At 58.9% G+C, this 14082-nt stretch overlaps 2 protein-coding genes across 2 annotated transcripts; one reads left to right on the top strand and one right to left on the bottom strand.

Moving 5' to 3' along the window:
- Positions 1 to 598: 598 nt before the first annotated feature.
- Positions 599 to 4216, bottom strand: CHRNB2 (cholinergic receptor nicotinic beta 2 subunit). The gene is made up of 6 exons (XM_054292716.1): positions 4111 to 4216; positions 3367 to 3512; positions 3220 to 3264; positions 2887 to 2996; positions 1794 to 2763; positions 599 to 858 (listed from the first exon to the last, which is right to left on the bottom strand). The coding sequence occupies exons 1-6, from the start codon at positions 4151 to 4153 to the stop codon at positions 688 to 690; spliced, it is 1485 nt and encodes a 494-aa protein (XP_054148691.1). The 5' UTR covers positions 4154 to 4216; the 3' UTR covers positions 599 to 687.
- Positions 4217 to 4827: 611 nt separating this feature from the next.
- UBE2Q1 (ubiquitin conjugating enzyme E2 Q1) lies at positions 4828 to 12915 on the top strand. Its single transcript, XM_054292801.1, has 13 exons — positions 4828 to 5127; positions 6154 to 6258; positions 6541 to 6645; positions 6943 to 6993; positions 9411 to 9551; positions 10087 to 10171; positions 10619 to 10679; positions 11156 to 11246; positions 11330 to 11388; positions 11642 to 11690; positions 11849 to 11944; positions 12055 to 12121; positions 12490 to 12915. Exons 1-13 carry the CDS (start codon positions 4843 to 4845, stop codon positions 12519 to 12521), a joined length of 1227 nt encoding a protein of 408 aa, XP_054148776.1. The 5' UTR covers positions 4828 to 4842; the 3' UTR covers positions 12522 to 12915.
- Positions 12916 to 14082: the final 1167 nt, after the last annotated feature.

The following is a 14082-nucleotide window of genomic DNA, read 5'->3' as shown; positions in this document are numbered from 1 at the left end:
CACGCTGGGGCCCTGTTGCCAGCAGCTCCCAGCTTGGGTTGATTTGTGTTTTCCTTTTCCTTGTGCAACTCATCTTGTGCCTGGCTCTTGGCTCCAGCTCTGAGCCTGGAGTGGAACAGAAGATGGAGCTGGAGCAGCCCCTGGCACTTGCTGCCCTCACCCTGCCTGCAGGTAGGACCTAAAAATAGCCCTCTTCCTGCTTGGTCCATGTGTTCACCCCAGAGCCAGAGCAGCTCTGCCCTCTCCATGCCTCTGCTCCTGCTCTGTCTCCTGGGAGCCCCAGAGCTGGCACAGGCGTTGGCAGCACCAGGCTGGAGCCAGGGGCTGCCCACTGGGGCTGGGGCTCTGGCCCCACATCGGCTGAGAGGAGATGCAGCGAGTGACTGGTGCTGCCAGGGGCAGAGCAGAGAGCTGAGCGTGTCCCCGTGGATCAGGTTTCACGCTCCTGTGCTCTCTGGCATTTTCCTCTCACAGAGATGATGCCTTCCTACCTCTTACCTTGGTCCCAGGCAGCCAGAGTCACCCCAGCCCTGGCTGCATGCTGCTCTCTCAGCCTGCAGAGCACAGTGTAGGATGAAATGACACCAGATGGAACCAGCCCGCTCCTGTGGGAGTATTTATTGGTTTGCAGGGGCTGCCTGAGCCCAGTACCCATCTCTCTGGCCCTGGGACTGGCCATTCCCCATGCTATTTGGAGGTGGGGGTGCCCTGGCCGAGCTGCAGCAGGGAGTTGGTGGTGTAGTTCTGGAAGAGGGGCTGCAGGAACATGCCAATGGTGCCAAAGACACAGACAAAGACGAAGATCCATAGGAAGAGGCGGTCGATGACCATGGCCACGTACTTCCAGTCCTCGCTCACCTGCAGGGGGCCAGGAAAAATGCTGGGTCAGCCTGGGGCCTGGGGTATTGCCTGACACTGCCCCGACTGGGGATTTGCATATCTCAGAGCCTGGAACTTGCTCCCTCAGCACTGCAGCTCCTGGGGCTGCCTGCCAGCCTGCCATGGGCCTCATGGGGCTCACTCCCCCTGCTGTCACCCGCACCAATGAGCCCAGGAAACATTTCCCCAGTGAGCAGAGCTGGGAGGGGGAACTCTGCAGAATCTGCAGCCTGACAGCTGTGCAGGGCCAGGCCTGCTGGGAACCTCTGTGTTTCCAGAGCAGCTGCTTCAGCCTGGGACTGCAGCGATGGGTCAGGGATCAGTGAGCATGGGGCTAGGCAGGGACCCCCTTGGTGCTTGTGCAGTCACTCCCCGTGGCACAGCCATGACCCACAACACCCTCTGCACCCCCAGCTCTGCCCACTCCCAGATCCCCACCGCCCACCTCAACTTACACTCTGATGGGTCAGGGATCAGTGCTGGACCCCACTGAGCACGGGGCTCGGCAGGGAGCCCCTTGGTGCTTGTGCAATCACTCCTTGTGGCACAGCCACGAGCCAGAACACCCAGCTCTGCCCACTCCCAGATCCCCACCACCCACCTCCACCTACACCCTGATGGGTCAGGGATCAGTGAGCACGAGGCTACGCAGGGACCCCCTTGTGCTTGTGCAATCACTCCCTGTGGTGCAGCCATGAACCAGAACACCCTTTACACCCCCCCAGCTCTACCCACTCCCAGATTCCCACCTCGACTTACGCTCTGATGGGTCAGGGATCAGTGCTGGCCCTCACTGGGCTAGGTAGGGACCCCCTTGGTGCTTGTGCAGTCACTCCCTGTGGCACATCCACGAGCCAGAACACCCTCTGCACCCCCAGCTCTGCCCACTCCCAGATCCCCACCCCTCCACTTACGCTCTGATCGTCGTCCTCGCTGCGCATGTGGTCGGCGATGAAGCGCACGCCGTCCACCGCCTCCTCCAGCCCGCAGCCGCAGCCCGCCCCGGGGCCCGCCGCCTGCCCCTGCCGCTCCCGGTACCCGTTGAGCCCCTCGGCAGCCTTGGCGGCGCCGGGGTTGGCGTAGCAGGTGCAGGTGTGAGCCCCGGCCTGCACGAAGAGCGTGGCGGCGGCGGCGGCGGCGCGTTCCTGCGTGTGCCGGCGCTGGCGCAGGCGCTGGCGGGCGCAGCTCTGCCGCGGCTGCTTCATGAAGAGCAGCGCCGGGAGCTTGTGCAGGAAGAGGGTGCGGACCCAGGGCGGCATGGTGTGCGTGGTGGGCGAGCGGTGGTGCACGTTGAGGACGCAGACGCTGGTGACGATGGAGAAGGTCACCAGCACCATGGTGAACATGAGGTACTTGCCCACCAGTGGTACGTCCAGTGAGGTGGGTGGCACGATCTTGGAGATGAGCAGGAGGAAGACGGTGAGGGCGAGCAGGACAGAGATGCAGAGCGTCATCTTCTCGCCGCAGTCGGACGGGAGGTAAAACACGAGGATGGCCAGGGAGGTGATGAGGATGCAGGGGATGATGAGGTTGATGGTGTAGAAGAGCGGCTTGCGCCGGATGATGAAGTCGTACGTGATGTCCACGTAGGTGGAGTCGTCGGGGTTCTCGTTGCGCCGCCCCGGCAGCGCCACGATGTCCCACTCGCCGCTGGGGGTGAAGTCATCCAGGCTGGCCACCTCGCTCTTCAGCACCAGGTCGATCTCGGTGCGGTCGTAGGTCCAGGAGCGGAACTTCATGGTGCAGTTCTGCTGGTCAAAGGGGAAGTGCTTCACCTCGATCTTGCAGGCGCTCTTGTAGATGGCGGGGGGCAGCCAGAAGATGCTGCCATCGTAGGAGATCACCGCGTTGGAGTAAAAGGAGACCTCGTACATCCCATCGGCACTGAGGTGAAGAGAGCTGCTGTGAGTCCTGCTGTGGTCAGCCCCAGCAGTACAACGTGGCCCCCCTGCCCTGGGTGGGCCTCGGGAACACATAGCCCCCCCCCCCCCCCCCCAAATGACCTACTTGTTGTAGAGCACCACATCAGGCAGCCAGATGTGCTTGGAGGGCAAGCGGACCTTCTTCATGTTGTCAAAGTCCTCAGGCTTCCACGTGAGGCGATAGTCCTCCCACTCCTGAGGACAGGTGGGATCAGCCCAGCCCAGCCACAGGATGAGCAAGGGGGTGGCTCAGGACAGGGGGGACACAGGGGTCCCACAGAAGCTTTATGGGGGGCTATAACAGGGCAGGGTAGGCATTAGGGTCCCACACAGGATATATGAGATAGGGATGGGTCTCAAGGCAGAGGCAGGGTGGACATGGGGGTCTCAGGGCCACGTCAGAGTCCAGGATGCCCACCTGGGTCAGCCAGACGTTCGTGGTCATGATCTGCTCCCGCTCGTGCTGCAGAGAGAGAGAGAAGGGCCGGTCACCCAGGGTGCTGGGAGGGTTTGGCCCCCCCTGGCTTGCCCAGGAGGTTGGGGAGCAGAGCCCTGGCCAACTCACCACGCTGATGAGCTGCGCCAGCGACACCATCAGCTGCACGGTCACCAGCTCCGAGCCATTGGTCGCTGGCCGGATCAGCTTGTTATAGCGAGCAGGGTCCAGCAGGTACTCAACCAGCCGCTCCTCCGTGTCCGTGCCCAGGCTCCCTGGGGCATGGCCGAGCCTGAGCCCCGTGGTGCCGGGCAGGGCCCCCACGAGGCTCCGGGGACCCCCGGGATAGAGCCTGTACCCGGTGTGGGGCTCTGAGCGTGGCAGCCCCAAAGTAGGAATGGTAGGGGGCACGGGGATGGGGCCGCACGGTGATGGGGTGTGGGTGCCACAACCGGGCACGGAGCAGGAATGGTGGGGGGCACGGGGATGGGGTGCGTGGTGATGGGGTGTGGGTGCCACAACCGGGCACGGAGCAGGGAGGGCCGGGGGGCTCCGGGAGCGGCTGCACAGCGCTGGGGGTCCCTCTCCGCCCTCCCCTGCCTGTTCCCGCCGTTCCCTGCCCGTTCGTGACACCCCATCCCCTGTTCGGGTCGGTCCCTGCCCGCCCCCGGCACCGCCTCGGGGAGCCGCAGCCCGCGGCGGCCGCACAGCCCCGGGGCGCTCGGGGAGCGGCAGCGGCGCCGCGGAACGGCCGGTACCGGCTCCGCTCCGGACCTGTGCTGTGCAACAGGCGCGGCCCCCGGGCCCGGCCCGGTCCGCTCCGGTGCCCTCCCCGCCCGTGCCGGTGCCATCCCGCCCAGCCCCGGCACTTACGTCTGAGGGCAGCGAGAAGGCAGAGGACGCGGAGCAGCGCCATGGGGGCGGCCCGGTGCCGCCACCGGCACCCGCCGCTGTCCGCGGTTCTGGCCGGGCGCTGTCCGAGGTGCTGGAGCCGGCGGCGGCGGCGGCCCGGGCGGGGCGGCCCCGGGCGGGAGGCGGTGCCGGGCGCTGCGCCGGGGCCGTCCCGTGCTCCGGCTCCGTCGCCGTCACCGCCGCCGTCAGCGGCCCCGGGGCCGCCCCTGCCTCCGCCCCGCCGCGGCTCGGGCACACGGCGGAGGGCTCTGAGCTCCCCCGGCCCGCCGCTGCACCGGGGTCCCTGCGCGGGGCCAGCGGGGCGGCGGAGCCCCGGGCTGGGATCGCAAAGGGAGGGTTGGCGGGTGCAGGCCGGGAGCGGAGCCGCCGCCGTAGGCCCGTAGGGGGTGTCAGAGCCGGCACTGCCGGGCCTCGGGCAGCGCCGTCCCCGCCGGGCTCCGGCCGTGCCCGGTGCCCCCCCCCCGTGACCCCCGGTGACCCCTCCGGGCAGGGGCGGGGCTCCCCGCCGGCCCCGCCCCGCTTCACCGGGGCTTACCCGCCGTCACTTCCCGTATGTCGCGAGACGCTTCCGGCGGGGCCGCCCCGCCCGTTCCGCCGACGGCACTTCCGGGAGCGGGGCCGTCCCGCCGCCATCTTGGGCGGGCTCCGGGGCTGCGGCGGCGGCGGCGGCGGAGCGGGTCCCTCCATGGGAAGATGCAGCGGGCGGGGCCGGAGGAGGCGGCGAGGACGCAGGCGGCGGCGGGGGGACCCGGGCGGAGCGGGGCCGAGGTGGCGGCGGCCCCCGCCGGGCGGCTCCTGAGGCGGGAGCTGCGGCTGCTCGAGTCCATCTTCCACCGCGGCCACGAGCGGTTCCGCATCGGCAGCGCCTGCCCGGACGAGATCAGCTGCGAGTTCGTCCCGGGGGCCGGGGCCCGCGCCGGCGCCTCTGCCTCCCGGGGGCCGCCGCCGGGACCCGTCCGCATTCACTGCAACATCACGGTGAGGCCCGGGGGGCGGCGGGCCCGGGCTCTGCGGGGGCACCGCCAGGCGGCCCCGCCACCGAGGGCTGCTCCTTGGCGGGGACGGGGCTGTCGCCGTTGCGGCCCGGGGTGAGCCGGGCCTGTGCCCCAACGTCCCTGGCGGTGGCGGCGGGGGGCGGCTGCCGCCGTTCCCGTTCTCTGTGCGGCCTCCGGGAGCTCCTCGGGGCCGCGGCTCACGCAGGGAACAACCGGGGGCAGTCCCGCCGTCCCGGTGTACGAGAGCTGGCCGTGCCCCGTGGTGTCTGGAACCCCCAGTGCTGTCCCGCCGCTCGTCGCCACGAGCGGAGGCCCTCAGACCGCTCCCGTTTTCCCCCGGTTTTCTTTTGGGTTTCTCGGGGCGGCCCTGATCTCCCTGGAGAAGAGGAACCTGCGGCGGCTCCTCCCTGCTGTGGCTCATCCGCACCGGTGTTTGAGGGATCCCGGTGCCCTCTTTGACCACAATTTACAGCTGATTTGTGTCTCCAGACGAGGAGGGCTAGCACAGCTTGGACAGTCCCTGGTGTAGAGTCTGAATGGGACTAACAACCAGAATTTTCTGGAGGGGCACGTTGGGAGTGTTGCCAGAGGCTTTGTCCTGGATTAAAGGTGCCTGCTCGGCCTCTGCTCTGCGTGGGTGCTGCCAGCTTCTTCTGTAACTGCTGGTGCAAAGCTGTGAGGGCAGTAACCCATGGGACACCCTCAGTGTCCTGCCCCTACTGCCTTCCACCCCCAATGGCCCCACAGCCAGAGGAGTGGCCAAAATGCCACTGTCCTCCCTCCCTGTTCCACCCTGGGCCGGGGGACGCAGCCCAGAGCCAGCCCAGCATGGTCCCAGTAGGGGTTTGTGCTGCCCTCAGCCCCAGGGTTATGCTGGAGGGTGGATCAGTCACCTGTGGCCTGATCTCTGTGCTACAGAGGGATCTTCAACCACCCCTCACGTGTGGCTCACTGCTCTGTGCCCCACAGTGGTGTCCATCCCACCAAAACCCCTTCTCCCCTTTTCTAGGAGTCTTATCCAGCTGTTCCCCCCATATGGTCTGTGGAGTCAGACGATCCCAACCTGGCAGCTATCCTGGAGAGGCTGGTGGAAGTCAGGAAAGGAAACACCTTGGTGAGATGTGGTCTGCTGCCCTGGGCAGGGGAGGGCTGGAACTTTTGGGGGGTAACTCCCTGCTTACGTGTCCCCAGCTGCCTCAAGTGGGGATTGCCTCTGGTCTCATAAAAGTTCCAGATGTTTGGGATGAACTTCTCTGACATCATTTGGTGCCAGGGTGGGATTTTGCACCCTGATTCCTGCTGCTTCCCTGGAGCAGGAGGGAGCAGCCCTGGGGCCTTTGCTGCTGGCTGGGCACAGAGCTCCCCACACTTCACTGACCCTCTGTTCTCTGGACAGCTTTTGCAGCACCTGAAACGAATAATCTCTGACCTGTGCAAACTCTACAACCTCCCCCAGCATCCAGATGTTGAAATGCTGGACCAGCCTCTGCCAGCAGAACAGGTATGTGGCTCAGGAAACGAGTTACATGTTCCCTGGTGTTTGCTCTGGTGGCTTCTGAGGTTCCCAGAGGAGGAACACAGTGGGTGAGAGGTTGGATTCCTGTCCTGGGTGATGCCAGCCTGCTCTGCTGGGCCTTGGTGCTGTTTTCTGTAAAGGCTCTCAGCTGCTCTTTGCTTTTAATTTGGTCCTGCTTGTTCATCCCTGTTGTTTGACCTCACCTTGGAAGCATCTGGGAAGGCAGCAGAGCATTTTCCCAGGATGCTGACCACAGAATCTCCATCCCTGTCCTCTCCACAGAGCACCCAGGAAGAGGTGTCCTCTGAAGAGGAAGATGAAGAGATGCCAGAGGTGAGTGCCACCTTAGTGTGTGAGGAGCTGAGCACAGGGAGGAAGCTGCTGAAAGGTGTGAGGGTACAGGGGTCTTGCTTGGCAGAAGCTTGTGGCCACCAGACAGGCAAGTTTGGACCAAAGGCTGGATAATTCTGGGCATTTTGATGCTGAGGATTCTGAGGCACAGCTGGGCTCCACATATTCACAAATCCCCGGAGAGCACTGTAGCCACATTTCTCTTCACAGAGAAAAGCAAGGCACAATTCTTCCCAAGAATATTGCTGAGTTTCACATTCTCTGAACCTCAGAGAAAGGAAAAACAATTCTTATCTTATTTACTGCTCCTGTGTTGTTCAAAAGTGGAATGCGTGGTGGAAGATTGTTTACCTGAAGGGAGTTGATAACTGGATTCTGGTGTGAGTGTTTTGATTCACTGACCAGTTGAATCCAGGTGTGTGTGTGGGGGGACTGTGGGCTGACAGTCATGAGATTCTGAGCAGTTGAGTGCTGGGCAGATTCAGTTCAGATGTAATGTAATGTGAAATAGTATAGAATATTATAGTATAATAAAGTAATTAATTAGCTTTTTGATAAGATGGAGTGCTCCTCATCATTCCTCTCCTTCACTGCGGGCAAAGATATCCATTATAGAGCACAGAGGCTCTATAGAATAATATAGTATAGAATGATACAGTATAATAAAGTAATTAATTAGCTTTTTGATAAGATGGAGTCCTCCTCATCTTTCCTCTCCTTCATTGGGGGCAAAGATAATCCACTCTAGAGCACAGAGCTGAGCATGGCCATGCAGCCATGGCCTCCAGAGGCATGTGGATGAGCTGTGAGCAGAGCTGCTTTGGGCAGTACATGCTGTTCTCTAGAGCCTGAAATTCCTGCAGGAGAATTGGAGAGATGCATTTCTGGGTTGCTGTTGCTGGCAGGGAAATCTCTGTTGCACGGAACTCCCACAGAGAGGATGAGGTCAGGTGGCGGAGTGTGCAAGTGAGCTAATTGCCAGCAGTGGTGGAGGCAGCCACACTTCACTGCAAGCTCAGGGCACCTTGCTGCACAACCCACAGGCTCTGGCTTGTTTGGTTTGCAGTTTAGAGATCTGTGGAAGTGGGTGGAATAATCTTGAATCTCCATGGTGACGTTTAGCAATGCCTCAGACACGAGAACAGCACGGGCACTGAGTCAGCAGTGCTGTGGAGCCTGGGGGCAGGTCACTGAGCAGCAGCACCCCAGCACTTGGGGGCCTTTGCCAAAGTTAATTGCCTGCTAAATTAAGGCTGGGCTTTGCCACTGTCCATGGGGAAAAGGGGGAGGGTTCAACTGCCACCAGCATAACCTTGTGAATCTGCAAATCTGCAGCTTTATAGCAAATCAGAGTCTGCAAGGCCTCCACTCCTCTGGGCTGGAAAAATGAATCCTGAGGAGCTGAGCATTCCCCCTTGTGCTTTTTGCTAATGCCAGGCGTTGTGGAGGGAGAATGCTGGTGTAGAGCAAAGGTTTTGTGCTGAGCAGTGGGATTTGTTCAGCTGTGTGGAGGAGTGAAGCAGCAGAACTGTGCCCTGGCACACAGATTTCTTATGCAGGTTAATCTACTCGAGGGATTTTCTACGAGGATCTATTTTCCTGTGTGAGTCTAAAAATGTCCCAGCCCTTCCAAAAACGCTGCTCAGTAGCCACGAGCAGCCCAGAGAGGCCAGAGCAAACACTTGTTCAGAGGATTTAGTGCCAGAGCTGGAGCTGTGCATGCCCACAGCCATTTCCAGGCAGCTGAGCCCTGAGTGCATGGGGAGAGATTTCTGTAGTGAGCCCAGATGGCTACAACTGGGTTTTTCCATCGGGGGCTTGCACTGCCACGTGTTATTTTGGTAAACAGTGGGGGCCAAAGGCTTTTCTGGGGTCAGGTGCTGCACTTGGGGTGTGCTGAGCTGATCTACAGAGAGACCTGCTGTGAAATCCCCACTCTTGTTGAGGGAATAACATCCCATGCAGCTGGGTTTGGGTGCAGGGATCTGTTTTGGGTGCAGGGGTCTGTTCTTGTCGTGGTGCTGGTGCCCTGTGTCCCTGTGGGGGTTTGGCTAACCCAGGGGCCTGGCAGCTCTGTGCCAGGGGCTGTGCTTTGTTCCAGCCACCCCCAGTGTGGCACAAGCTGCTGAAGCCACAGATGTGCCAAGATCCAGGGTCATGGTTGCATGGGGCTTGCTGGGGACTGAGAGATTTATGGGTTGTTATAAACAGGGGAGAATCCAGCAAAGAGCTCACATGAGCACAGTTGAGTGCCCAGAACTTGTGTCTTCCACTCTGTTTGTGCCTCAGAGCAGGAGCTGGGGCTTCCTGGGGTGGAGTTGCACTAGGAATCCTTCCTCAGCACTCAGAGCAGGGAGGAGCAGAGGCACACCTCTTTGAGCTTTCCTTTCCCTTCCCAGGACACTGAGGACTTGGACCACTATGAGATGAAAGAGGAAGAGCCGGCAGATGGGAGAAAGACAGAGGATGAAGGCATTGGCAAAGAAAACCTGGCCATTTTAGAGAAAATAAAAAAGAACCAGAGGCAAGATTACTTAAATGTACGTGTCGCCCAGTGGGCAGGTGGGCTGGGGAAGCAGAGGGACTCAAGGGCAAGAGTGATGGAGGCCCTTGCCAGCCCTCCAGCCCTGAATCAGAGGGTCCTCAGCCAAAGGTACAGCAGTACCAGTTGTCCAGGGCTGATGGGGCTGAAGCAGAGCAGTCTGTGCACTGCCTCTGCAGCTCAGGGAGAGTGCTCAGTGACCCCAGGGGCATTGGTGCTTCATGGGCCAGTCCTGCAGCAAGATCTGGGGCTGCCTTCTGCCCCAGCAGCTGTGCCCCTATGATAACCTGAGGCTCTGGAGGTGGACTGTGCTTTTGTGCCCCTGGGCTGAGATTCTAACACAGCAGAGAGGCCACAGAGGTGTTTCTGCTGTGCTGCCTGAGGTGACATATTTGGGGCTGAGAGGTGCCAGGCAGGATAGAGTCTGGTCTAGAGGCTGGACTGAGTTGTAGCTGAGCTGTTGAGCTCCTAGAGCAGTAGCCATGGTTGGGTGCAGTATAACAATGCAACTCTCCCCTCCCTGTCCCTTGCAGGGTGCAGTGTCTGGGTCTGTGCAGGCCACTGACCGGCTAATGAAGGAGCTCAGGGATATTTACCGATCACCAAGTTTCAAGGGCGGTGAGTGCTGCAGGAGCTCGGGGGAGGAGGAGGAGGAGGAGGAGGATTCCTGCTCCTCCTGTGGGGTACCCAGTTGGCCTTGGGGCTGTGCTGCTCAGCTGAGGGGGAGGATCTCCAGCATTGCATGGTGTGGCTCTGTTAAGAGTGATTAAAAACACCTTATACCCTCTCTCTTCCCTGCCAGTGCTGGATGGAAGTGAGGAGCATGCTGGGGTTGGAGAATCATCTGACTTTAAGGGAAATGCTGTTCCTGCTCCTTTCCTGAGCCCAGGGACTCAGAGAAAGAAACTGCTGCCCTCAGGACTGTCCTGGATAGGCGCTGCTTTTCATGGAGGGGCAGTACCCAAGTGAAGTTGTGCTGCAGAGCCCAGGGAGTTCTAAATCTGGGTGATGGCTGAGCCCCCTCTCAGTGTCCCCCACAGTGACCCCCCTGTGTTCTCCTTGCAGGATACTATGCAGTTGAACTAGTGAATGACAGCCTGTACGATTGGAACGTCAAACTCCTGAAGTAGGTGGCCCAGCTTGGGATCATGCATTTTTTGGTGGGTTTTGGTGATGGGACCAGAGGGGGACATGAGCCTGGCAGGGCAGCACCAAGCAGACCTTGAGTCAGCCTCTCTCAGGCAGCTGGCTTGCCGTCTCCACGACAAAAAGGAGATGATATCCCCAGCCAAGATGAGGTAATGGGAGGACTCTGCAAGTCTCTGCTGTTCCTAGAGTGCACAAAGAGGTGCAGCAGGCAAACCCTGAGTTTCACACCCTCCAGACACCAGTGCTGCTTTTTCCTTGGGCCAGGCAGCCTTTATTTTTAAGCTGGCAGCTGGATGAGGTGTGATGGTCTTCTCTGCAAACCAGAAGCAGAATGCTGGCAGTTTGTGCTGTCAGTGTGGCTGTGCAGGTACAGCAGCTCGGGGTGGTGGCACCAAGCTCAGCTGGCCTGAGCTGCACAGCCCTGCCTGACCCTCTGGGCTTTTCCTCTCACAGGGTTGACGAGGACAGCGCTTTGCACAACGATCTTCAAATCCTCAAAGAGAAAGAAGGAACGGATTTCATCCTCCTCAACTTCTCTTTTAAAGTAAGGCTCCCCCTCCCTGAGAGACACCTCACCCAGCGAGGCATCAGAGAACTCAGTGGTTCTGCTTCTTTCTCTCATTGCAGGATAACTTTCCTTTTGATCCACCATTTGTGAGGGTTGTATCCCCGGTGCTGTCAGGGGGGTGAGTAATTTTCTGTCTGTCTCTGCTCTGCAGTGCTGCTCTCTGCAGCAGGTTTCACTGGGTTTATCCAGAGCTGTGCAATCCTGTGATTTCCTTGACATGGATTTGCCATTGGGAAGCAGACAGTGATGGTGTTTTTAGCATATTTTTTTCCATCAGAAATCTAATCAGAGAAGATGTTTCACCTCTGGAGCAGTGGGTGGGTATAATCACATCTGTCTGTGTGGTAACTTTTTGTCTGATTCCTTCCCAGGTATGTTTTGGGTGGTGGTGCCATCTGCATGGAGCTGCTTACGAAACAGGTGGGTGCTGATCCCTGGGGGAGCTGTTCTGCCTACCACACTCCATATTCCTGACATCTCCTGCCCTTCCTCTGCCTGCCAGAGCTGGGGGAGGCCCTTTGCTTGCCCTGGGAGCACAGGTGGGTGGGTCTGGTCTCACCTTGTGTTTCATCCCTCAGGGCTGGAGTAGTGCCTACTCCATCGAGTCTGTGATCATGCAGATCAGTGCAACGCTGGTGAAAGGGAAGGCACGAGTACAATTTGGAGCCAACAAGGTAGGGCCTGGGCAGTGAGAATGGGGGCACAGCCAGGTCTGGCTGCACAGGGGAGGTGTGTGGGATGGCTTCCTCAAGGTTCCTGATGGTCTCCTTGCCTTCCCTTGCAGAACCAGTACAGCCTGACAAGAGCACAGCAGTCCTACAAGTCCCTGGTTCAGATCCATGAGAAGAATGGTAAGGACAGAGGGTGAGGGTCCTGCATTTTCCCTTGCTTGTTTGGGCTCTCCAGACAGGCCACTGAGTTTTGTCCTGCCTCAGGTGCTGAGGTGACAGCAGCAGTGGCACAGTGTGGCTGCAGAGTGCTGCTGCCCTCTCTGGGCTCTGGTGGCTCTAACTAGAGGCAGCCCCTCACTGATTGCTTGGACTTGATGATCTCAGAGGTCTTTTCCAACCTAAATGGTTCTGTGTGGTGTTGGGAAGTCAGCCAGAGGGAAAAGCTCCCAATAATCAGGAATGTGTGGCCCTTTAGAAGTGGGACCTGGCTGCTTTTGGCAGCTTCTCCCGGTGCAGTTTCCTCCCTCACAGATCTCTCCTCATTTCAGGCTGGTATACACCACCCAAGGAGGATGGCTAGTGAGGATGCTGCAGGACCAATCTGAATATCTTCTGGATGCTCTACTTGGATCTTAGTGATGCCTCTTGGCTTTCTCCCAGGATGTAATAGCTCTGCCTGTTGCAGGACAATACTGGCTGTTCAAAACTCTAAATAACTGTTTAAGGAGTTGGACTGACCCACAGCACTTGCTGGGCCCATGCTAGCAGGCATTCTTGTTAAAACAAACTCTTGAGCCTCTTGTATTGCTGGAAACTTCTGACTCTACTCCAGTCTAGAGCATCCTCCTTACCTATGCTATGGATTTAATTTATTTTCTTATTTCATGTACACTGCTTTTTTTTGTTACGGTGTATGATGGATGTGTATGGAAAATGTATCTTTGGAGAAAAATTACAGTTTGTTAATTTGAGAATGCTGGTCTAACTAATTTTTTTTCCAAGCTCCTGCTGGGTGGGTTGTGCCCTGCAAAAACCCTGCTGTAGGCCTGGTCCCAGGGTGGGGCAGTTGTGGAGCTGTGGTGGGCCCAAGCCCTGCAGGAAGACTTGGGAGAAGAAAATCCCTTTTGTTTATTGGCATGGAGGGAGCAGGGTTTCTGCCCCATCTTCCCTGGGCAAACTCAGCTTTTCTCTATAAACTGCAGACTTTCAGCTCAAAGCACAGAGGGGGAGATGTGTGAGGCTGCAGTGGAGGAAGGGTCTGTGGGTGTACCCCAGGGCTGCCAGCTCCCACCCCACACTTGTCCCTGCCCTCTTGTTGAGCAGTGAGATGAGCTGAGGCCTGAGCTTTGTCCACACATGGAGGCGGAGCCCCTTGTCCCCATCCCTGCTGTGCTGTGGCTTCTCTTCTGCAGGGAGTGGAGCACTGGCTCTGCTCTGTCCCCATCCCCAGCCAGGACCTGTCCCAGCAGTGAACACCCCGTTCTATGGGGTTTTCTTTTACTTTCCTTAAGCTGCTGTTCCTGCTCTCCTTTGTGCTCCAGCCCTCCATGATGGGGTTGCTGCAGTTGTGGCCTGTTTCTTTGAACCCCCAGAGCCCTGTTTTGAGTCAGCTGGAAGGAGATTTGACTCTTGGAGCTCCTCTAACTCGGGCCACGTCCTCGTCTGGAGGACAGAAGTGACGCACCAGTGTCAAAGATGGAACCATGCATATTAACTCACTGTGTTTGAATAAAAGTCATTAGAAAATCAAAGAGCCTCAGAACTCCATTATCTACTCCAGCAGCTGCTTCCCTGTCCTGCTCAGAGCCTTGGAATAAAGAGATGCTGTTAGGAGAGGGATTACTCACAGCTGCAGGAGCAGCTCTGGCCTCAGCTTGGGGACTATTTTTAAGTGCTTTGCTGAAGGACCAGAGGATTTGTGAAGCTGAGCAGCTCTGCCCTGTGTCCTCCAGCCCAAACCAGCACCTCTTGGCGTTCTGGCTCCTCTCCAACCCTGCTCCTGGTACCTGGGGCTGAGGGGGCAGAAGTGGCTGCACTCAGTTCTCACCTTTAGCTCAGGAACCTGCTAGGTAGCAGGATAACTCAGCTTAATGAAGATTTAAAACACTTGTGGGGCTTTCTCTTGGGTGAAGTAGGGGCTG

Source organism: Melozone crissalis, unplaced genomic scaffold, assembly GCF_028551555.1.
Source record: "Melozone crissalis strain CALT ecotype California unplaced genomic scaffold, PUWL_Pcris_2 ptg000114l_1, whole genome shotgun sequence".
NCBI classification, from domain to species: Eukaryota; Metazoa; Chordata; class Aves; order Passeriformes; family Passerellidae; genus Melozone; species Melozone crissalis.
Note: the sequence above shows the minus strand (reverse complement) of the source record. Positions and strands in the feature narration are given on the sequence as shown.

Excerpts from the sequence above, each read along its gene's own strand:
- CHRNB2 (XM_054292716.1), bottom strand. The coding sequence starts at position 4,153 with ATGGCGCTGCTCCGCGTCCTCTGCCTTCTCGCTGCCCTCAGAC. Across the intron at positions 3,265-3,366 it reads TGGCGCAGCTCATCAGCGTG|CACGAGCGGGAGCAGATCAT; the intron begins GTGAGTTGGCCA and ends CTCTCTCTGCAG. Across the intron at positions 2,997-3,219 it reads CGAACGTCTGGCTGACCCAG|GAGTGGGAGGACTATCGCCT; the intron begins GTGGGCATCCTG and ends ACCTGTCCTCAG.
- UBE2Q1 (XM_054292801.1), top strand. The coding sequence starts at position 4,843 with ATGCAGCGGGCGGGGCCGGAGGAGGCGGCGAGGACGCAGGCGGCGGCG. Across the intron at positions 11,389-11,641 it reads TCCCCGGTGCTGTCAGGGGG|GTATGTTTTGGGTGGTGGTG; the intron begins GTGAGTAATTTT and ends ATTCCTTCCCAG. Across the intron at positions 12,122-12,489 it reads TCAGATCCATGAGAAGAATG|GCTGGTATACACCACCCAAG; the intron begins GTAAGGACAGAG and ends TCCTCATTTCAG.